Below are 24233 nucleotides of genomic sequence, written 5' to 3'. Positions count from 1 at the left end.
GCACTAACCTGCACCAACTTTGGTGAACTACTCCAGTAAATATTCAAGTAAGCATCTACCACGAATTGCATTTATCATAATGCTAAGGGGTGAAGTGTGCTGGGAGGTTAAGCAGTGTGCTTCCACCCCTTTCTGTTTGAAAAGGCTCCCTTGAACCATTGAGCTGGCGAGCTCTTGGAGATGCACCTATGCACCTGGGAGAGGTACTGAGACCTGAAAGGGTTGTGACAGCTTGCTCAGCAGCCACAGATTAAATTCGTTTTTAACTCTACTGATGACGGATGATATCCAGAAACACGTGTCTAGAGATTTACAGCACTAACCTGCACCAACTTTAGAGAAATACTACAGTAAATATTCAAGTAAACATCTACCATGAACTGCATTTACCACAATGCTAAGGGGTGAACTGTGCTGGGAGATGAAGCAGTGTGCCCCCACCCCTTACTGCTTTATCCAGATGTTGTAATTGTACTTAGGTGACTGCTGATAAGTGGCCATAGGCATCAATCCAAATGTTCTTTATGTGTGTAGCTTATTTCATTGTCTTTTTCCAGATGTGCCATTTTGTTGAGGTCTCTTAGTATGGAGGTATCAGATTGCCTCGTCTGTGTCTTTTACTGATATGTTCTTTTTCATAAGCTTTCCATAGTAATATGGCAGGAGCTCCCCTCAGAAATCCAGTTTGAACTGCACACCTCCCACTGCCTGCATTAAAACATTGAGGCTGCATGAAAAACAAACATTGGTAAAGCCAATAGGTCTCTTTGTTGAGCGGCAATGGAGGGAACAGAGGGAGGGTGGGTGGTGCAAAAGCAACAACAGTTATGGAGGTAATGGAGGGAGGGTGGGTGGACTCTGAACAACAGTGGCAACAGAGGAAAGGTTTGGGGGAAAGCTGCAACGGAGGAAGGGAGGGTGGAGGTTCAGCATCTTGCAAGAGAGATGGATTTGTAACATAGGATGGAAAGACATGGGCCAGGGTTGAGTGAAGGATAAAAGCAACATGGAGTTTGGAAGGGCAGGGGGAGAAGTACTCAGATGAGAGACAATAACATGGAGCGCAGGAGGGGAGACAGCAAAACACAGCAGAGGCAACAACTTGGGGAACCAGGGGTGGTAAGAGAAGCACCCAAGGGATACAGCTAGAAAATGCATGCACTCTGATGGAGTGCTTAATGCAAAAGAGAAAAACATCTTTGGGAAAGCGGACAATGGCGGAAGCATAGGACGAGCAAATCAGAGATGATAAACATGGTATGCGCCATGCTGAGGGCAAACACAAGTTGGATGAGCTAAATCCAGTGAAGCTGGTGAATCGAAAGCATGTAAATGTGAGTGACAAAACACAAAGCCAATGGTAAGCAATGGGGTGGGATGTATTCCTAGTTAAATTTTCGGCATGTACCCAATATGTCTTTGCAACCAGCCAGTTGTCCCGTTTGGTAGGATTCGACATAAAAGGTGAGTTGTGGGCCCACAAGCCTTTATTTTGTACTTTTGTGAAAGACTAAAAGCTAATGTCTAAATAAAGAACCTCCCTTAATTCTCGAATAATTTATAATTACCCTCTGCTCTTTCATGACCACTGAGCACAAAGAAGACAATATCAGAGGTCGTCTGAGACAATGAGTGCTCAGAAGTAATGGCAATGTGAGGCTCAGAGCTTCAGAAAAACTACAGAAATTTATCAATAAATGAGGCTCCCAAATACAAAAACCAGACCGCTTTGTTTCATCGTTCTGACTAGTCTCTTTATTTACAATACCATAAATACTATACATTACAATGCAATTATGTACATGCTATAGAACTGCTGCTCGGTAGACAATTTCCATTCAAAATCCTTTCATCATGTATTTTTCTGGCGCATCACCTATATATATGTTCTTCAACATTCTTGTCATCACAAACTCTCTGCATTTTTGTCTTAACTGGCATGATACAAATGTAAGGCCCTGCGATTGTAGTGTGCAGTCTACATCTAACATAGTTTAATCAAGAAAATTCATTATAGAAGCAGAAAATATCATTAATGCCTGTCAAGGGAGAGATTGGAGGGAAATGTCTTGGATTGGCGGTTCGAATCAATAGAGTACAAAAAATGAGTTCTTGAAAGGATGCGTTGCAGGAACACGGGCTAAAAGAAAGGGTGTGCCTTCCCCTTGGTTGTATCTTTGGCACAAGTTCCTGTGGACAGTTGAAAGTGTTTTCTGTGACGGTAGGCACGAATGAGTTCTCATCAAGGGCACATGTCAATCAGAATCATGGACCAGTCACATTGCACGGTGGCCAAGGAGCACATCTTGGCACAGACTGGGATGGGCCATTCACCAGTCTTTCCTTCTTGCCTTACTATGGGCTTGGGCTACAAGTCAACGTACTCTGGGTTATTCACCATGACACAGATCGCAGGCTCATCAGATCACAGGACCCTGCATGCACTGAACTGAGACTTTCAAGTGATATGCTGCAGCCCCATCCTTCCTCAGATGACAGATCAATGTGGATTATGACGAGGATGGGTTACCTTGACATCACGGGCGTCTAAATACCACTGGGGGTTAGGTTTCTTCACAGTGATGGGTTCCTAGTTACCGATCGAGTCTTTGCAGAGCTTCAGTGAACTACAGACACTTTTTATAGAGCCCTCAAAAAAAGGCCTATCAGCATTAAACTGAGTGCGTGAACGAGTGAGTGAGTTAGTGAATGAGTGAGTGAGGCATAAAAAGAATGATTGCCCATAGTCATGCAGTCCACTAGGGATTCAAGCCAGGATTTGAGTGCATGGATTTTGATTCCAAACCCAGTGATGCATGCACTTTATCCTGGCCTTTTGCCCATCCCTGATGATAATCATGTGATGGGGAATGAACTTAGGTTTCCTAGATACCTGACCTCTAAAGCCACTGACTTATTCGGGTTGGCCACTCAGCCTTCTCACAGCTGGCTCGACATTCAATTACAAATGCGCATGATAAAGAACAAATGTTTGACACAATATCAAACATGGCGACTCTGTTTAAAAGAAATGGGACAGTGCATGTGGCCCGCAGCTCTCCACTCCTGGATTGTCTTTCAGGGACATTCTGGACAATTCAAACTAAAGAAACCTGGCGCTTGTAAGACAGCTGGTGACACGTGCTTAGAACTTCTCTGTATTCCTGGGCAGAGACTGAGTTGAATAAAGTTCGACTTGTTGCCTCTTGGGGTCTTGAGGGTTTTCCCAGGCTTCTTCTTCAGGCTCATAGGTTCCTTTCAAAATAGCCAAGCGGTCAGAGAGATCCTTGCAGTAGGGGAAGAGGATGAAGTTGTAGATCAGTGATGCCAGGATTCCTCCGATCAAAGGCCCCACCCAAAAAATCTAAAGGAAAAAGAAACAGTGAACCAGAATCAGAACTTTTCTTGCATTTCTCCTTATTTTTTTTTGTAAATTTTTAACTTGGCTAAATGAAGTCAAATGATTATTTTATTCACTACCACGTTTCACCAGCTGCCAGAACCTGAGCACGTGTCTGGGTTTGTCCTAAAGAAAGGCATACAATCCCCGTTGTAACCTCATACATTTGTGGATAAAAAGTTAAAAACATCTCTGTACAGCCCCACATATCAAAGCTTTGCTTAGCTCTTCATAATTTTTCCATCAAACATGTAGTAATCGTGACGTCAAGCTACTCTGGGAACTCCTTATACGTGTTTTTACATACTGAGACTGTGGCTCAAAGTCAAGTGGGATTTGTCCCTATTGTAAACGTTCTGACTGTGAAAGTTAACAGTTTTCAGTCTTCATGGATGGTGTGAGTGAAAACACGCCTATAGCACACTGCTCTACAAGAGTCTGCAGGCACTGATTACTGTTCTTTGACTGAGCTGCCTCTCAAATCTTCATCCCACCCATCTATATATTTATTATACGCATATGTGAATCCCATCTCAGTCTCCTTTCTTATAAGAAAACCGTCCAACTCTGGTCAAAACCCTCCTCAGAACTGAAGTCATTCACTAACTCTTGAATGTATGTTTTTTAAGGCTCTTGTCAGAACCTTTACACATAACCAGTGTTTTTGTGTTGAGCCTACCCGACTGCACACGCTGCCTGCTTTTGAAGGAGATATTGTGAGATTACTAAGACCATACAGAGGCTTGCAGCTCGAAAATTGCTAACCATGTTTTGACATTACAGTCACTCATGTTTGCTTGCTTTCTTTTGGATGGATTTCCTAGTTTGAGCCTGCCCATCCTGTGTTTGTCCCTTCGATGGAGCATAGTCCGTTTACTATCTCTTTGATTGGATGGCTTCTGCTCTACTTCTACTCTCTTTTAGTAAACTCCTATTTTCTTTTTATTCAAGCAATCCATGAGAGTGGATGTGTTTTCCAGATGTCTCCCTCGTGTGCAGTTCTCCGCCCTCCATGTTGCTCTCATGCCCATGTGCACCCTTACCCCTACCCACATTCATGTTATTTTCTCGTGCCCATAAGCTTCTCCCCTGCACTCCACATTATTCACACTCTGGTGTTGCATTTACTGATACATCTTGGATGGGTAAATAAAATAAAAAAATAAATAGTGCCATTTTTTAGATGCACAAATGCCTGTTGACTATAGGTGCACACCTAAAAAACAGACACAGCCACTGCATCATAGCATCTTTTTTAGCCATGGTTCACAGCAGCCGCTGCACAGCATTGCTAAAAATCACTGGTGAAGCCAATAGGTAATACAGGCTAATACCTATTGGTTTGTTTCCTCCTTGACAGGGACTTGTACAGTACTAAAGTTACTTTTTGAGTCATACATTTCTCACTTCTTTGTTTGCTCTGCTTTGTATGTCACAGTATTACTCTCTTTATATATTTAAGCTTTCATCTATGAGAAGTCTCTAGGCATTTGTTTTCTTGTTTCATATAGCAGCAATTCTTAACCTCTGGTCGAAGGACTCCTGGGGTTTGCGATGCCTACTCAAAGCGTCCATGAATGCTTCGAAAATTAAATAATATTACCAGTTTAATAAAGTGTCTGAATAAAAAGGTAAAATGTAAAACTGAACATTTTTAAATATTCTTTGAATGTGAAGGAATTTTAATTGGGAGGCGAGTTAGCATCCTCAGACTGATTTGTGAGAGCAGTGCAAGTGCATCAAACAAAATATAGTATGGACAATGGGTCGCCTCTGCTGAATTTAGAGAGGCTTCATCCTTCACGTTAAAGTTAAAGTTTAGATTTGTGTATCTTTGTGAATTAAGTAAAATATTTCATCATTTGTGTATTTGTTTGATGAAGGCTTGTTTCTGTATGATTTTGCGGCTCAAATCTTCAATATTGCTCGTGCCGGGGTTCTTGGCTTTCAGTAAAGACTCAGTGAGGGTTCCCCAAAATTTAGTAATGATAGAGTGGGGGTCCTTAGATTCCAGTAATGAATAAGTGGGGGCCCACAGAAGTCAAAAGGTTAAGATCCACTGCCTTATAGCATCAGTCAAGCTAGCATGCGACAGCCTGTGTGTTATTGTTACTTAGGTGCTCCTGTCATCCGCATTAAACCAAATCTACTCATTTTGGTGCTCAGATCTCTCTTTGATTAATACTAGCTTTGTGACCCCAAGAATCAACTGCGCTAACAAGCAATATTTTTTTAAAAAGTAAATGTTTTTTAGCTAATTAATTTCAGCAGCAGGTTCTTTTTCACCCTTGGCAGTCACTGATTATTGTGACGCTGCACCCTCAAATATTTAATAAGAATTTTAAAAATATATATATATTTTCAGTTTCACGTCACCAGAGGTTTGCAAAACATGTGACGTCACGACATCTGATGCCATTGAGATTAAAGGTAATTTCATGTCACTACCGGTATCCTGATGGTTTTGTGTTGGCAAAGCAGTGCATTTTAAATGACTGCCTCGTGCATGTCTTTCACTGTAATGTTATAACTTCTTGCCTCTCTCCCTTCCCTAGTATGCTTCTAAACCCCTCATTTATCCTCATTAATATCTTTCCTGATTCACCCTCCACTCACTTATTCATGTCAGCAGGGCATCCCATCTTCCAGTTCCTAGACCAACAGCTCCTTGTCTATAGTCCAGGGAGCGAACTGTAGGTTTTCGATCATTCACATCTTATTTGTCACCCTTGTTTTACTCTTTACATGAGACAGTATACTGCTGTCATTGAACTTTCTCCCCAATATCTGTCTCGGAATTCACACATAAAGAAGCAAAAATGATTTACCCAGTGGTAGCCGAAACTTCTCATGATCACCGCGGGGCCGAAGGATCGAGCAGGATTCATGGAGCATCCAGTGAAGTAGATCTGGGAATAAAAAATACAATCATTCACAACCCAAGGAACTACCTTGTCATTGGCTGTGTTGCTAGCTGCTTGCTCTTGCACCATGCCATGCGCTGTCCCCCAGGGGAAGCTAATATTGCAGAAGCTGGGAACTCTTTGAAGCCAGCGCCCCAACAGCAGTCTCCACAGCACCGCCCAATCCTAGAGGGATCCAGTCTGTGAGAGGTAAATGCTATGACCTGGCATCCCTGCACTGTTCTCCGCACTTCTTCCTGGTATCACGTGTACCATCTCTGAATGTCATAAAACTACTGACCATGCACAGTCAATCAATCAATATATTCTTTATTTGATTTTAAAAATAAAATCATAAAAGACAAACACAGTATAAAACAGAGCACAAAATCAGCATCAACATAGGTTACCATGCACAGTCCTCTAAACTAGCCGACACTCAGAGGCGCGGAGTGTGAGAGCATTACAAAATGTATAGCTGGTGTCCCAACACCGTTCCCCATCCTTACTTCTATTGAGAGGCATGCAGGGCATTAACTGTGAATGTCACAGTCAGGGCCTCTGCACCGTTCTTCATGTTAGCCCCCACTCACAGAGGTATGGAAAGCTGAACTTGTAAGTGTTGTGAACTTTACTGTCCTATCTCACCCATAGAGGGGCAAAGTCTGTAAGCTGTAAATGCTGTGAAGTCAGTGCCTGTCAGTGTTCTTAATGCTATCTCCTTCTCATAGAGGCATCAAGCACAGGAATTGTGAGCTTGCTTCTTTACTCTCCAGCACTGTCCCCAGTTGATTTCCTCATGCTTCTTCCTCCTCTGTTGACCTTCCACTCCTTCATTACACTCATGCTTTATCCCGGTTTGTGTCCCCACTTTAACTAATCTCTGCTGTTGCACTGGTTATTCAATGTTCCTCTACTTCTTCCTGTTGAACTCCCATTGCCTGGTCTCTAATCTCCATGCCCTGATCAGACTTGATTAAATCCAGGACATAAGAAAGAGTTTAAGGCTTGTTTTCTTGCAGCAAGTAGTGCAGCATCTTTCCCTACCAAACTTCATGCAGGCGGCGTACTGCATAGACTGTGAACTCCTGCATACACTCCTGGGCGTAACTTAGTGAGATTCAGGGGTGTCACTGGTACTCCCGACTAAATAAAAGTGGACTGTAGGGTGGATTGGTGAGAAGACCAAGGTTTGGGGTGAACTGGTTCCATGACGAACAGATTCAGCACTGATTTACATTAGGTGGGCCTCTGTCTAGAATGGCACAGTGAGTGAAAAACAATGAGTTGGAATGCTACCTGAGTGGTTGCCATTAGTTAGACTATTTACGGACATTCATCCCACCACCCTTTGTGTGTTTGACTGCCAGTAGTATGCCTGGAAACCCAAGACTGGCGCAGCTATACAAGCCTACTACTGCTGTTCGTGAATTCTAAAAAGTAGTATCAATCAAATTTACTTTATTCGGTATCCAACAATACCATAAAAGTGCAGAACAGTTATTTAAAAACACAATCGATAAAAAACTCTACATTTGTTTAAATAATTAATAAAATTATGTACAGATATCAGTGCGAGACATCGTAAGAATACTACTAGGTCTGACTAACAATTATTTTGAATGAGGCTCCACATCACAGTAAAAAGCCAGGATATGGGTTTCTGGACCGAGGCAACAATAAGTCCAACCTACGAGGGGGGAGTTTCATAACCCAATTCAGCAACCAAAATCTATCGTGTTTCTTAATCTCGCGGCCATCCTTAAAAAATTCACAGTGCAATAAAGTGTAAGAGCCTCCTTGGACAGTTTTAAAAATAACAACGCCACCCTTGCATGTTTGAACCTCAAGGACTTTAAAATACTCTTTAAAAACAGCCTCCTGGGGTGAGCATAAAAAGGGCACAATAAAACAAAATGAAGCGTGTCCTGCGGAGACTTATAGTCGCAGCCGCATGGACCCCGCAATTCGATTGACGTAAAAAACCCTGATGGGTTCCCCAATGTTTGGTGGAGTAGGTTCATCCTAAATCTAGTCATCAGGAATCTGTCATGGGCGTAATAAAGGTACCCCAGGTATGGTTCCAAGCCTGGGCTAGATTTTGTAGGTAAGTAGGCTCTCACAGTGGGTTTAACCATCTCAGTGTCTTCTCTGTCAGATGCCCTCTGGTTTAAAAATGCCGACTTATTGATCGTCTTATCCCTTACTGCCAACAGTTCCGGTTTATTATAATAGTTGGCAAAACCCAAACCAGAAAGGGTTTCCTTTACATATTTCAGCCAATGAATATTATGCCCATGCTCCCTATTGATACAATCAGTTAAAATCTGCCTACCCAAGTTGGCTTCTGGGTTAATCCATATTTTTAACCAACACAATAGGGGTTTTAATTGTATCTCATCTCTGATGTAAGAGAGACCTAGCTCTTCATGAATTGAGTAGGATGGAGTGCTCTGTGGGACTCTAAGTAACCTTCGCATACATTTTTCTTCTTCAACTTGTATCCTTGATGGATCTGCGAATCCCCATACCTCGCTGCCGTATAGCATTTTTGCCTTGAAGATAGCCCTATACAAATTCACGATTTGTTCAGGGGCCCATCGTCCCAACCTATGTGCGAATTTCATAATTGCCCCTGAAGAGCTAGTGAGTGATGTACATTTCTCGTCTATCAATTTGTTGAATCTGATGCTGGTATCAAACACAGTTCCCAAATACGAAAATGCCTGCACTTTTTCTATGGGGTGGGAGCCGATCCTAAAGGTGACTTTCCTGCCTGGTCTTTTTCCCATCTCCATGATGTAAGATTTGGAGAGGTTAGCGGACAACTCCAGTTTCTCCATAAAAATGACGAAACCTTCAATTAGTTGCTGGAGGCTCAGCGCGGTGCATGACAGAAGCACCGCGTCATCCGCATACAATAAGACCGGTATTTCTCTATTGTTTATCCTCGGACTATCCGCCCCAATCCCCCCAGTGACTTCTCTAGGCCATTAATATATAGTGTGAATAAAAAGGGTGCCAATATGCAGCCCTGTCTAACCCCCCTGGAGCAGGGAAAGGGGTCCGACATGTCACCCTCATCATTATATCGGACTCGGGCTGAGGTGTGCTGGTGTAACGTACATAAAATACTAACCAATCCTGGGTCCACGCCCATGGCCCCCAAGGACTCCCTCAGTTTTGTACGATTAACCCGGTCAAAAGCTGCTGTCAAGTCCATGAAGGCCAGGAACATTGTCTCTTTACTAGCAACAGTGTACTTGGCAACAAGGAGATAAATATTGAGGCATTGGTCAGATGTTGAACGACCCAGCCTGAAACCATATTGGATGTCCGAGATGATGTCATGCTCGTCCGCCCAATCCGTGAGGCGATTAAGAATTGCTCTCCCCATGACTTTCACTGAGACGTCAATGAGGGAAATTGGCCTATAACATTGTGGATTGTTTTATTACCCTTTTTAAAGATTGGGACAATTATCGCAGTGGACCAAGAAGGGGGCATACCTTCCTCCACTGCTGTGTTGATTACTCTTACTAGGATAGGCGCCCATAAGTCTACTTGAGAAAGCAAAAGGTCCGGGGGGATCCCATCCGGGCCTGGGGCCTTATTACGGGTCAAGCGCTCAATTCCTGCTTTTATTTCACTTAAAGAGAAAGGGGTTTTCAAAACTGTTCGATTTCCTACCCCCTCGAGTGGAGGTGCTATACTTAAGCATTCATGATTGTAAAGTCCTTTAAAATGCTCCACCCAAGCCTCTGGTAAAATATGACAGGCAATTTTAGATGTGTTATTATCTTGGAAGAATGGATCATTGACAGTTTTCCAGAAGGCAGTCATGTTCCTCGCTTCGGCTGCTTCCCTCAGATTTTCCCATGCCTCGTTTTGCAGTGAGGTTTTTCGTTGTTTGAGAGCCTGTTTATATTTCCCCCTGCACCTGGACACCCTGGTAGTATCTTTGGGGACATTTTCACCCATTCAAGGAGTACTTCTATGGGTGCAGATTTATTATTTTTTGGCAATCCAGTCTAAAAAAAAAAATATATATATAAATATATGTCATGTGATCAAGACCGCTGTGTCGGTCGAAACGCGTCTGAACCTATCCTTTGTTTAAAATAAATCGAGCATGAAAATCTGAACCAGCATTTGAGTGTCCGTGTCTTTTGGGAGTACCGGCTGGTGCTTCGGAAGGAGGATTCGATATATATATATATATATATATATATGAATGAGCAAAATGTCCAAGCTTCTAGGGGCGCACTCTCATCAGACTGCACCATGCGGTTTTCAAAAAGGAACAAACTCGCATTTCAGCTCCCCTGTGTACTTTATTCAGACCTGACGCGTTTCAAGGCTTTGGCGCCTCTTTCTCAAAGGTCATTAGCATACTGGCTCATGCAGGAGGTTCTGTTTAAATACATGCCACGCCCTTAGTGGGCCACGCTTAGTGCGCCCTGTGCATGTTGGGATGAGTAGTCCCCAGCAGAACGAAATATCACCTTAAGTAGGTCCTGCAAGTAGTCCAAATTTAAAAGCATCTGTTCACCCTGAGTGGGCCGAGGAGCAGAAGGCAAGTATAATCATCCCAGTCTGTTGCGCCGTAACAGGATTCGGATTGGTTCCGACCCTCGGCCTCCTTACTTGCTCGAAGGATGTTGCTGCCCCCCACGGCAGGACGGCCGTGTAAACAATGAATGAGCAAAATGTCCAAGCTTCTAGGGGCGCACTCTCATCAGACTGCACCATCCGGTTTTCAAAAAGGAACAAACTCGCATTTCAGCTCCCCTGTGTACTTTATTCAGACCTGACGCGTTTCAAGGCTTTGGCGCCTCTTTCTCAAAGGTCATTAGCATACTGGCTCATGCAGGAGGTTCTGTTTAAATACATGCCACGCCCTTAGTGGGCCACGCTTAGTGCGCCCTGTGCATGTTGGGATGAGTAGTCCCCAGCAGAACGAAATATCACCTTAAGTAGGTCCTGCAAGTAGTCCAAATTTAAAAGCATCTGTTCACCCTGAGTGGGCCGAGGAGCAGAAGGCAAGTATAATCATCCCAGTCTGTTGCGCCGTAACAGGATTCGGATTGGTTCCGACCCTCGGCCTCCTTACTTGCTCGAAGGATGTTGCTGCCCCCCACGGCAGGACGGCCGTGTAAACAATGAATGAGCAAAATGTCCAAGCTTCTAGGGGCGCACTCTCATCAGACTGCACCATCCGGTTTTCAAAAAGGAACAAACTCGCATTTCAGCTCCCCTGTGTACTTTATTCAGACCTGACGCGTTTCAAGGCTTTGGCGCCTCTTTCTCAAAGGTCATTAGCATACTGGCTCATGCAGGAGGTTCTGTTTAAATACATGCCACGCCCTTAGTGGGCCACGCTTAGTGCGCCCTGTGCATGTTGGGATGAGTAGTCCCCAGCAGAACGAAATATCACCTTAAGTAGGTCCTGCAAGTAGTCCAAATTTAAAAGCATCTGTTCACCCTGAGTGGGCCGAGGAGCAGAAGGCAAGTATAATCATCCCAGTCTGTTGCGCCGTAACAGGATTCGGATTGGTTCCGACCCTCGGCCTCCTTACTTGCTCGAAGGATGTTGCTGCCCCCCACGGCAGGACGGCCGTGTAAACAATGAATGAGCAAAATGTCCAAGCTTCTAGGGGCGCACTCTCATCAGACTGCACCATCCGGTTTTCAAAAAGGAACAAACTCGCATTTCAGCTCCCCTGTGTACTTTATTCAGACCTGACGCGTTTCAAGGCTTTGGCGCCTCTTTCTCAAAGGTCATTAGCATACTGGCTCATGCAGGAGGTTCTGTTTAAATACATGCCACGCCCTTAGTGGGCCACGCTTAGTGCGCCCTGTGCATGTTGGGATGAGTAGTCCCCAGCAGAACGAAATATCACCTTAAGTAGGTCCTGCAAGTAGTCCAAATTTAAAAGCATCTGTTCACCCTGAGTGGGCCGAGGAGCAGAAGGCAAGTATAATCATCCCAGTCTGTTGCGCCGTAACAGGATTCGGATTGGTTCCGACCCTCGGCCTCCTTACTTGCTCGAAGGATGTTGCTGCCCCCCACGGCAGGACGGCCGTGTAAACAATGAATGAGCAAAATGTCCAAGCTTCTAGGGGCGCACTCTCATCAGACTGCACCATCCGGTTTTCAAAAAGGAACAAACTCGCATTTCAGCTCCCCTGTGTACTTTATTCAGACCTGACGCGTTTCAAGGCTTTGGCGCCTCTTTCTCAAAGGTCATTAGCATACTGGCTCATGCAGGAGGTTCTGTTTAAATACATGCCACGCCCTTAGTGGGCCACGCTTAGTGTGCCCTGTGCATGTTGGGATGAGTAGTCCCCAGCAGAACGAAATATCACCTTAAGTAGGTCCTGCAAGTAGTCCAAATTTAAAAGCATCTGTTCACCCTGAGTGGGCCGAGGAGCAGAAGGCAAGTATAATCATCCCAGTCTGTTGCGCCGTAACAGGATTCGGATTGGTTCCGACCCTCGGCCTCCTTACTTGCTCGAAGGATGTTGCTGCCCCCCACGGCAGGACGGCCGTGTAAACAATGAATGAGCAAAATGTCCAAGCTTCTAGGGGCGCACTCTCATCAGACTGCACCATCCGGTTTTCAAAAAGGAACAAACTCGCAATCCGAATCCTGTTACGGCGCAACAGACTGGGATGATTATACTTGCCTTCTGCTCCTCGGCCCACTCAGGGTGAACAGATGCTTTTAAATTTGGACTACTTGCAGGACCTACTTAAGGTGATATTTCGTTCTGCTGGGGACTACTCATCCCAACATGCACAGGGCGCACTAAGCGTGGCCCACTAAGGGCGTGGCATGTATTTAAACAGAACCTCCTGCATGAGCCAGTATGCTAATGACCTTTGAGAAAGAGGCGCCAAAGCCTTGAAACGCGTCAGGTCTGAATAAAGTACACAGGGGAGCTGAAATGCGAGTTTGTTCCTTTTTGAAAACCGGATGGTGCAGTCTGATGAGAGTGCGCCCCTAGAAGCTTGGACATTTTGCTCATTCATTGTTTACACGGCCGTCCTGCCGTGGGGGGCAGCAACATCCTTCGAGCAAGTAAGGAGGCCGAGGGTCGGAACCAATCCGAATCCTGTTACGGCGCAACAGACTGGGATGATTATACTTGCCTTCTGCTCCTCGGCCCACTCAGGGTGAACAGATGCTTTTAAATTTGGACTACTTGCAGGACCTACTTAAGGTGATATTTCGTTCTGCTGGGGACTACTCATCCCAACATGCACAGGGCGCACTAAGCGTGGCCCACTAAGGGCGTGGCATGTATTTAAACAGAACCTCCTGCATGAGCCAGTATGCTAATGACCTTTGAGAAAGAGGCGCCAAAGCCTTGAAACGCGTCAGGTCTGAATAAAGTACACAGGGGAGCTGAAATGCGAGTTTGTTCCTTTTTGAAAACCGGATGGTGCAGTCTGATGAGAGTGCGCCCCTAGAAGCTTGGACATTTTGCTCATTCATTGTTTACACGGCCGTCCTGCCGTGGGGGGCAGCAACATCCTTCGAGCAAGTAAGGAGGCCGAGGGTCGGAACCAATCCGAATCCTGTTACGGCGCAACAGACTGGGATGATTATACTTGCCTTCTGCTCCTCGGCCCACTCAGGGTGAACAGATGCTTTTAAATTTGGACTACTTGCAGGACCTACTTAAGGTGATATTTCGTTCTGCTGGGGACTACTCATCCCAACATGCACAGGGCGCACTAAGCGTGGCCCACTAAGGGCGTGGCATGTATTTAAACAGAACCTCCTGCATGAGCCAGTATGCTAATGACCTTTGAGAAAGAGGCGCCAAAGCCTTGAAACGCGTCAGGTCTGAATAAAGTACACAGGGGAGCTGAAATGCGAGTTTGTTCCTTTTTGAAAACCGGATGGTGCAGTCTGATGAGAGTGCGCCCCTAGAAGCTTGGACATTTTGCTCATTCATATATATATATATATATATATATATATATATATATATATATATATATATGTATGTACATATATATGTACATATATATATATAAATTCAAGAGTGATTTAAATTCCAACCTGAGTCCGAGTGTCGGTATCCAGAAATGGATGGTGAACTGGAGTTGGTGTTTATATATACATACACACATACATATATATGTGTGAGTGTGTGTGTGTGTATGTTTCTGCTCCATAAAAGCTCTTGGTGAAATGAGAACAGCGAGAAAAAGTACCACAGACGAAGCAGACTCAACTCGGAACCCCTAGGCCGAACTACCAACCACAAAATGCTTTGGGCGAAGGGGGGGGGAGTGTCGCATCCGAAATACCACCCTGAAACTACACGCCTGCCTGTCCCACATGAGCCTGGTAGTTCTGCCTGTGAACTCATGACAATGGTACAGCACACTAGCCTGAAGTACCTTCCCTGGGATCACTTATTTTAAATGTATTTTAGCTGCATTCACTCTTCTTCGTCTGTGCTATGAGAATCCTTGATGTTAGAGATGTGAAATCAGTCCATGTAGGCAGGGCTCCATGTTGCCCTCCTTGCCTTTTCTGGATCATTTTATCAAGTGACTAGCAGCCCCATGTCTAAGCCCCAGTTGCAAATAGAGGTGGACACGGCAGCAAATCAATAGGGCGTGCCGAGCCGAGCCAATGGTCTGGCTTGGCTTCAAGAGTGCTCGCTCAATCCATGAAAACGTTTGGCATGCATATTGTGCAACACACAAAATGTAATAAAATTATACAGTCATTTCTAAATTAAAAAAAGGTGTATGTCTTTAACATGCAAAAGTGCTCCACCTTAGTACATCTGATTATGTAATTGCATCGGCATTTTTTTTTAAACTGATAGTTTTTAAACATGAACTTAGAAACATATGCCTCGCGTACCACCCCTCCACAGGACAACGTGAAGTAAGAAGCAAGTCAGTAGCCACGTAAACCCTAAACATGGCCGAGATTATAGTTGGAGCAACATTATGGTCTATCAAATCAAAGATAACTGGTTCTTATACAGCGCGCATTCTGAACTCGAGAATTTAAAAGTGCTCCCATATGTGATAATAGACAAAAGAGAGGCTGTGGAATATAATGTTTTACTAGAGTCAGACAATTTAGACAAGCGGGAAAGCTGGCAGCGATTCCAGGTTATCTGGTTTCACATTTTAAAATTCATCCACCAGATATATATATATATATTCTCTCTCTCTCTCGTTTTACATCCAAATTCAGTGTTTTTTCGTTTAATCTTTGCAGAAAAACAGACATGGCACACCTGGCTCACTCTCCCCCTCTCCGGACCCAACTACAAAGTCAAGAATTCATTTATTTGGGGGCTGTTGCACCCGAAACACCCGCCCTGAAGCTACGCCCCTGATTAACTCTTTGCCTCCTGCTTGGCGCTGTACCCCTCAGTTCTTCTACAATACTTTCTGCAGGGCCCCCCTGTTGAAGACAGGTATGTAACAGTTAGTAGCTCACTACCACCAGCACTCTCACTGCCTTATCAGCAGAAACTCCTGCAGAAAGAAAATGGGGTCAGCAAATGGGGTGCGGGAACTCCACTTCAGAATTCTCTGTCCCTCGCATTATATAGACTCCGCATCTAGAACCACTTCAGAAGACAGCAGCAGCCCCATCCTTCTTGTAAAGATGTCCACTGTGGTAACCCCGTGCTCTTATTCTAGTTCCTATAGAGCCTCCTGTTGGGTGTCAGCCAGCCGCGGTCCGTGCAGGTAATAGCGGTGGGGCCAGGTTAAGGGGGGGCGGGGGGGGGGGGCAGAGGGAAAATTAAATAAATAATTAATTTCTCCTCTGCATCGTTTCTCGAAATCCCCCCTTACTTGCCCCCACCGCTGTTACCTGCACCGACCGGGGCTGGGTGTCACTGGTACTACTGAGGTTTGGACGCCACAAGCCCGGCTTTGTCGAATACCTCTAATCCTGCCTGTAATTAGAGAGTAATGCTGTAGTAGTTTAGTGCGCCCCCTGCCGTTCGATTCTTACTCATACTCCTCATAGGTCCTCCTCTTGGAGGGCGCTGAGACCGCAGCAGGTCGCAGTGTCACCCACAGTTGCTTTTTCCTTAATACCTCTATTCAACCCAACTGCTAGTCCAGTTCTGCTGATTGTAACTAGTCTAGTCGGAGCCGCAATCCGTAAAGCCGAGACGGCCACAGCTCTCAAGTAACACCCTGGACTCGCCATCCTCGCTCTGATCCCACCCCTGCTGGTGCTGCCGCCCTGGGCCAGCGTCCCTTGAGACACAAGAGAAAGGCTTACCCCGAGCAGGTGTCCCAGGGTCACGGAGAGTCCGATGGACAGGGAAGGGGATCCGATATGATCGGTTCTGCGGCTGTCAGTGGTGGCAAAAATGCAGAGAACCAGCTGAAACGTCAGGACGATCTCCACCGCCAAACCTTGTCCGGGGGTCGCGCTGGTGTTCAGCTGAAAAGAGACAGCAAGAATGATTGACATCCTAGGTGTAACCAGGCATACATTCACGCATTTAGAGTGAGACAAGCGCCCTCTCTCTCGGGGACTCTGAGCTTCCCTACAATTGTAGAACTGTTTCACAAGCCAATGCCGACTCAACGGGTAGCAATGGAAAGGCTTGTCTGACGCTATAATGTCTCCATCTGGATGCCGTGAAGACATGGGAAAAAAAGAAGGGACTCTTAATACCCATAGACTGACTCTCACTTTTCAATAAGGACAGAAAGGGAAATTGTGAAATTCTGGTTCTGTCTCACAAGCCATTAAAATGTCCAACAGAATGACTAAATTTAGTGGAATAAAGAAATAGGGATTAATAAAGTGTTCTGTGCACTAATTCCCTAACCCATGCCCCCTCCAAGGCAAACAAGCAGAGCGGATTACTTACAGCGTTGATGGCCAGGTTTCCGCGGATAGGGTAGGGGGCCACGCCATAGAGGATGGCAGCGCCAGTGATTGCCCCCACCAGCTGGGCAGCGATGTAGAAGACGGCCCGCAAGAGCGAGATGTGAGAGCCCACCAGGAAGGCTACGGTCACGGCGGGGTTGATGTGCGCGCCACTGATGTGCCCAACCGACTGAACCATGGTGCCAATGGCCAGGCCGAAAGCCAGAGAGATCTGCAGGATGGTCGGGAGCGCTGCCGACCATTTCAGAGCAGAACCCAGCCCGAAAAACACAAATATCAAGGTAGCCAAAAACTCCGCAAAAACTGCGCGGGCAAAAGCCAGAGAGCAAACTTCCCGTTTCATGGTGAAGGCTGGAGCCGGGCAACTAGATGAGCTGTTTGTTCTTTGTCTCACTGTCGGATACCGTGCACTGCAGCAGGAGTGCAAGCATATATATATCTGCAGGAAAAGCAGGGAAGCATTCCAGCAAGGGGTGGCACCTGCCAGAGAAGGCGGACGGAGAACTCCTTCTTAAAAAAAAAAAAATTCCAGCGGATTCCAGGCCTACATTGTTGTGAAAGGGAAAGCTCGTATTTTTACTCTTGACACGTGTGACGTCATTTTGCACGCTGCTTGTTTCATGTCGTCTACACCCCGAGGAAACACCTATTTTAATTTTGGCCTTCGTGCAGAGTGTGGACATTTAATGAGAGGGAAGGTTCAATGCCGGACTTAGAGACACCCGTATTTCCACAGTACAGGGCACACTATACCTGAGGTTGCGCGGGGTGGCGGAGAGAGGGACGTTATATGAAACCATGTGCATTGCATGGCATATATTTTGACAAATCGTGCTGTTTTCTTTTTCTTTCAGAGCCTGGTGCTATTTATTCCAAAATATTCCCAGCAAACTTTGGATCCTATTTAAAATGTAAAGTTACGTTAATTGTTATTTGTTATGCACGTGATTTTGTTTATCGTTGTTTTGCATTTCATATCTATACATGTATATGTGTGTGTGTGTGTATATATATATATATATATATATATATATATATATATATGGTTATAATAATGTGCTTGTTTAGTTCTCATAGTATATAGGACCCTTAACTTGTGCTTCATGCAGCACTAGGGGCTGAGAGGGAAGAGGGGCAGTAAGAGGTGATAAAAGGCGGTTTACATTGATAAAAAATGAACAAAAAAAGATAATGAATTACAGGTGGTGTCAGTTGTCCATGGGATAGAAGTCGCCTTGCCTTCAGTGAACCAGGTTCTCACACATTCAAATTTATGGCACTCTTACCTCTGTTTCATTAAATCTGGCGCCTTTGCGACTTTGGTACTGAGAAAAATTAACCCGTTCCGTGCTCATGACGGAACCACTCCGTCATGAGCCACGGGCGCCGTGTGCTCATGACGGAGTGGTTCCGTCATGCTGCCGCCGTTGGCGGCCGCTCCGCCCATGCAGCGCTAATTCCCCGCCTGTGCGGGCGATTAGCGCAGTGGGCGGAGTCGTGACGGAACCACTCCGTCATGAGCACAGCTCGCCCGTGACTCATGACGGAGTGGTTCCGTCACGAGCACGGCGGTGCCGCACTGCCCCCAAACCCCCCCAGCGCCACGGCGGAATTCGTGCCGCGGCGAAGGGGTTAAACAGCCTAGATTTGCTAAGAGTTGCTCGGGTGTTTGTTTGGTGCTGGGCAAATTTGTGTTGCGCCCACAGCCATTGGCATCAATTCACCAAAATGCCAGGGGTAGAAGAAGTGACATTATCCAAACAGTCAGCCATCACTGACATCACAGGAAGTGACATCCCAATGCTTTTGAAAACACACAAGTTGGATAGTGGACCAAAAACAACCAATAAGCATAAATCACAAAAAGTCACCAATTATAATCAGGCAATATGAAGTGATCCTGTGTGCAATTTTCCAAAAGTACCCCCTGTCCAAGACCAATCCCCTACTACTAGGGAAAACAAAATGAAAAAACTGTATCAGAGCTGCACCACTTTTCCAAAAAGTTAAAATTCCTAAGAATCATAAATGTTCAATGTAGCAAAGAAGTAGTTGTATGGAGAACTAGTTTTTCTCTTCTTTATTAGTTCAGATGAGCTTTATGCATTGGAGCGACTGCCACCTTTGCCTACCATACATATGTTCAAGGTTACTACCACATCCATTTACACCTATTGGTCTATATAGAATCTCCAATGCCCTGAAGAAGTCCTGTGCCTAAGGACGAAACGCGTTGGCTGTTTGTCTTTAAAGAACAAACTAATAAAGAAGAGAAAAACTAGTTCTCCATACAACTACTGCTTTGATACGTCGAACATTTAGGATTCTTAGTAATTTTAACTTTTTTGAAAAGTGGTGCAGCTCTGATACAGTTTTTTTATCCCAATGCTTTTGACCCTGATAATGTTAACACATGACCTTTAACACAATGCCATTGAGGCAGTGACACCACTGAACTAAAAAAAACAACAAAAAATGAAAGATCAAACATTAAGTGCAAGATAAATAAAATTGTGCTACAAGTTTCAAATGTGGATACAAATCCAATTTTTGTACTATATATGCATATATATATATATATATATATATATATATATATATATATATATATATATATATATATATATATATATATATATATATATATATATATATATATTCACTGAAAAAACCATAGGTTTCACACATGTTATAGTTAGCGGAAATTTTACTGATAAAAAACCAGTGAAATTCCCCCGTTATAGTTAGTGTAGGCAACTATAACTCACGCGACCGCAATCCTCTGCTGATGCTAATACTGTATTTAGACACTTATTTGCCCATGTCTTCTTCCATATATTTTTAGCTATACATATATTTCAAATATTTTTTTTTCATAAAGACACATATGTCATCAGCAGAAGATTGTGGTCGCGTGAGTTATAGTTGCCTACACTAACTATAACGGGGGAATTTCACTGGTTTTTTATCAGTAAAATTTCCGCTAACTATAACATGTGTGAAACCTATGGTTTTTTCAGTGAATTTGCAAGGTTTTTTAAATGCTAATTCCTAACTATAACGTGTGTGAAACCTATGGTTTTTTCAGTGAATTTGTACGGTTTTTTAAATGCTAAGTTACTTTACGCCATTCGTGGCGTGCGCGCCCACTTAACGCAGTTCGTTCCGTGCGCGCACGGTAAGCACGCGGTGCGCTTCGCGCACCGCGCGCCCACTTTACGCAGTTAGTGCCGTGCACGCACGGTGGGCACGCGGTGCGCTACGCGCACCGCGTGCCCACGTTACGCTAGATGGGCCATGTACGCACGATGCGCTTCGCGCACCGTGCGCACATGGAGGACATATGATGCACTTCGTTTTGAAAGGTAATATTTTAATTTTTCGTAATTTTTATAAGCCATGCACAAATGGTGCCCTTCGGGCACCATTTGCACACGGGGTGGAGAGAGTGTTGTTAATTTTTTCTTTTATTATTTTGGTTTAAAATATTGTGGTTTTTCACACTTCTAATAAGCCCTGCACATTTGGTGGCATGAGGCCACCAAAAGCACAGGGGGTGGGGAGAGTGTGGATAGTGTTTTTTTTTTTTTACATTTTTTACCGTACGCGTACGGTAAGCGTAATCGGCGAAATTAGCGAAAAAATAAAAATTGCATTTTTGGCCTTGGGGGGTCTTTGGGGACTCCCTCAACATGGCTATGTGTGTGGGAGCTGTCTAAACAGCCCCTTTACATGTTTATTGGTTTTATTTAACAACCTAGCTCTCAGTGCGAGAGAGAAAATGGCGGCCGCCGCTTCCTGGTTTCGGCTGTTTCGAATGTTTACTAAGATCTAAGAGCCAATCAGAATCGCGCTCGCGCACGCCACCGTACGCGTACGGTAAGCTTACGGTAAGCGTACCGTAAGCTGGCTCAGATATATATATTGATTTAAAGGCTATTTTCTCAGAATCTACTGAACAGATTTACACCAAACCTACAAAAGGCACTTCCTTGACCTGAGGACTACCTCTCTGCCAAATTTCTAGTAATTCTGTTCAGCCGTTCGGGCTGTAGCCCTGTCTAAAGGTCCTATGGAAAAATGCATGGGAAAAACGCGTTTTGGGACCCCCCTTTTATCTCAGCCCCCGCTTGACGAATCCCCCCAAGACTTTCAGGGTAGGAGCGGAGCGTAGCGCCCCACCTATTTTGAGAAATTCGCGAGGATTCGTCGACCGGCGCCAAAGTTATTCAAAATAGAATGTTGCGGATTTCCTATGGAAAAGGGGTCCTAACTATAACTACCTACTGGCGACCGCCAGTAGGTAATATATATATATATATATATATTCACTTAAAAAACAATAGGTTTCACACACGTTATAGTTGGGAATTAGCATTTAAAAAACCTTGCAAATTCACTGAAAAAACCATATGTTTCACACATGTTATAGTTAGCTGGACATTTCACTCGTAAAAAACCATTGAAATTCCCCCGCTATAGTTAGTTCAGCTAACTATAACTTGCGCGACCGCAATCCACTGCTGATGACGTCACATATTACATCACTGTAGTCACTAAGATACTGTTAATAAGTCAGTTATACAATTAATTTTACAAAAAAAACCATCCATTTAGACACTTATTTACCCATTAATTCTTCCATTAACCTTTAGATATACATATATAAAAAATATTTATTTTTCAGAAAGACACATATTCACTGGATGATGTCATCAGTGATGTCATCAGTGATGTCATTTGAGATGTCATCAGTGATGTCATGAGTGATGTCACTGACCATGTCATGAGTGATGTAATATGTGACGTCATCAGCAGTGGATTGCGGTCGCGCGAGTTATAGTTAGCTGAACTAACTATAACGGGGGAATTTCAATGGTTTTTTACGAGTGAAATGTCCAGCTAACTATAACATGTGTGAAACCTATGGTTTTTTCAGTGAATTTGCAAGGCTTTTTAAATGCTAATCCCTAACTATAACGTGTGTGAAACCTATGGTTTTTAAGTGAATTTGCAAGGTTTTTTAAATGCTAATTTCTAACTATAACGTGTGTGAAACCTATGTTTTTTTTAGTGAATTTGTAAGGTTTTTTAAATGCTAATTTATGTATGTATTATTATATTTTTTATATATTTATTTTACAATAAACTACCTATGTATATAGTTATAGATTGACTGTATCCTGTAATATGGAATGGCTCAGCTCTTTTTTTTTGAATTTGGATAAACTTGAACAGCATAGTTAATATCTTCTAAAAACTTATAAACAGTTAAAAAAAATTCTTTTTAAGGGTTTTTCACGGTGCGCGCACAGTGCGCGCACCCCGCGATTTTTTGAAAAAAAAAATGATTTTTTCACCCTTCGGGGTCCTTCAGGGACCCCCTGACAAAGGCTAGGGGGTCAGGAACTCTCTACCCTGCCCCCTTTTCCCATTCTCCACCTTTCTTTTTCACAGTCACACACAAAATGGCGTCCGACACTTCCTGATTTCGACCGCACCGTGCGCGCACGGTGCGCGCACCCCACGATTTTTTGAAAAAAAATAAAATGTTTTTTTTACCCTTCGGGGTCCTTCAGGGACCCCCTGACAAAGGCTAGGGGGTCAGGAACTCTCTACCCTGCCCCCTTTTCACGTTCTCCACCTTTCTTTTTCACTGTCACACACAAAATGGTGTCCGACACTTCCTGATTGCGACCGATTCGAATGTTGACTGACATCTAACCACCAATCAGAATTACGCTCGCGCACATATGGTGCGCGCACCGTGCGAGCACCGTGCGCGCACGGTGCGCACATATAGATATTTATGTACTTTTAACTGCAATTTTCTCAGGAACTACTCAACAGATAGACACCATATATGCAAAAGGCACATGCCTGACCTGAGGACTACCTCTTTGCCAAATTTCAAGTAATTCTGTTCAGCCGTTCGGGCTGTACCTTCGACTAAAGGTCCTATGGAAAAATGCATGGGGAAAACGTGTTTTGGGACCCCCTTTTTTCTCAGCCCCCGCTTGACGAATCACCCCGAGACTTTCAGGGTAGGAGCTGAGCAGAGCGCCCCATTAGTTTTGAAAATTTCACGAAGATAAGTCAACCGGCGCCAAAGTTATTCAAAATAGAATTTTCAGATTTCCTATGGGAACTCGGTCCTAACTATAACTATCTACTGGCGACTGCCAGTAGATAATATATATATATATACACTGAAAAAAACATAGGTTTCAGGAGCGTTATAGTTAGCTGGACATTTCTCTCTTACAAAACCATTGAAATTCCTCCGTTATAGTTGGTTCAGCTAACTATAACTCGCGCGCCCGCAATGCACTGCTGATGACGTCACATATTACATCACTCATGACATGGTCAGTGACATCACTCATGACATCACTGATGACATCTCAAATGACATCACTGATGACATCATCCAGTGAATGTGTGTTTTTCTGAAAATTAAATATGTTTTATATATGTATATCTCAAGGTCGATGGAAGAATAAATGGGTATATAAGTGTCTAAATGGATGTTTTTTCAAATGAAAAATTGATTGTATAACTGACTGATTAAGTGTATCTTAGTGAATACATGGGTTAGTAAGTAATGTTTAAATATATAAATATCTGTATCAGTCTCTCACTTTGTGTTTAAGTGGCTGCCTGGGTTGGTGGGTAGCTACATGAGTGTCTATATAGGTTATTACTTGGTTTTTCGAGTATCAGTATCTGAGTGTCTGTATTGTTCAGTGGGGGGTATTACTTAGTGCATACATGCATGAATGAGTGAGTCATTATTTGTATGTGTTGAAGACAGTATGTGTGCAGGATTGTATGGGTGGATGAGTGTGTGTATGGGTGTGTTAGTGAGCGAATGACTGTCTCAATAGTGTCTTTATAAGTAACTACATATATTTTAAACTAGTATATGTGAGTATTGGTGTATATAAGTGAGTATATGTGAGAGTGAAAGATTGGATGAGTTCCTGTATGAATAAGTATGTGTTTCTATAAGTGATTGTTCAA

At 44.0% G+C, this 24233-nt stretch overlaps 1 protein-coding gene across 1 annotated transcript; it reads right to left on the bottom strand.

Moving 5' to 3' along the window:
• Positions 1-1735: 1735 nt before the first annotated feature.
• On the bottom strand, positions 1736-17627 carry LOC146833214 (aquaporin-5-like). Its single transcript, XM_085600869.1, has 4 exons — positions 17191-17627; positions 16590-16754; positions 6229-6309; positions 1736-3364 (listed from the first exon to the last, which is right to left on the bottom strand). Exons 1-4 carry the CDS (start codon positions 17551-17553, stop codon positions 3146-3148), a joined length of 828 nt encoding a protein of 275 aa, XP_085456995.1. The 5' UTR covers positions 17554-17627; the 3' UTR covers positions 1736-3145.
• Positions 17628-24233: the final 6606 nt, after the last annotated feature.

The sequence above is a fragment of the Triturus cristatus genome, chromosome 4_2 (genome assembly GCF_964204655.1).
Source record: "Triturus cristatus chromosome 4_2, aTriCri1.1, whole genome shotgun sequence".
In the NCBI taxonomy this organism is placed as follows: Eukaryota; Metazoa; Chordata; class Amphibia; order Caudata; family Salamandridae; genus Triturus; species Triturus cristatus.
Note: the sequence above shows the minus strand (reverse complement) of the source record. Positions and strands in the feature narration are given on the sequence as shown.

What these genes read in the sequence shown, in the direction of transcription:
- LOC146833214 (XM_085600869.1), bottom strand. Translation starts at nt 17,553, where the DNA reads ATGAAACGGGAAGTTTGCTCTCTGGCTTTTGCCCGCGCAGTTTTTGCG. An exon ending in GAAACCTGGCCATCAACGCT is followed by an intron (nt 16,755 to 17,190) that starts GTAAGTAATCCG and finishes GTCTCTTTTCAG; the next exon opens with CTGAACACCAGCGCGACCCC. An exon ending in CCCTGGGACACCTGCTCGGG is followed by an intron (nt 6,310 to 16,589) that starts GTAAGCCTTTCT and finishes TTTTATTCCCAG; the next exon opens with ATCTACTTCACTGGATGCTC.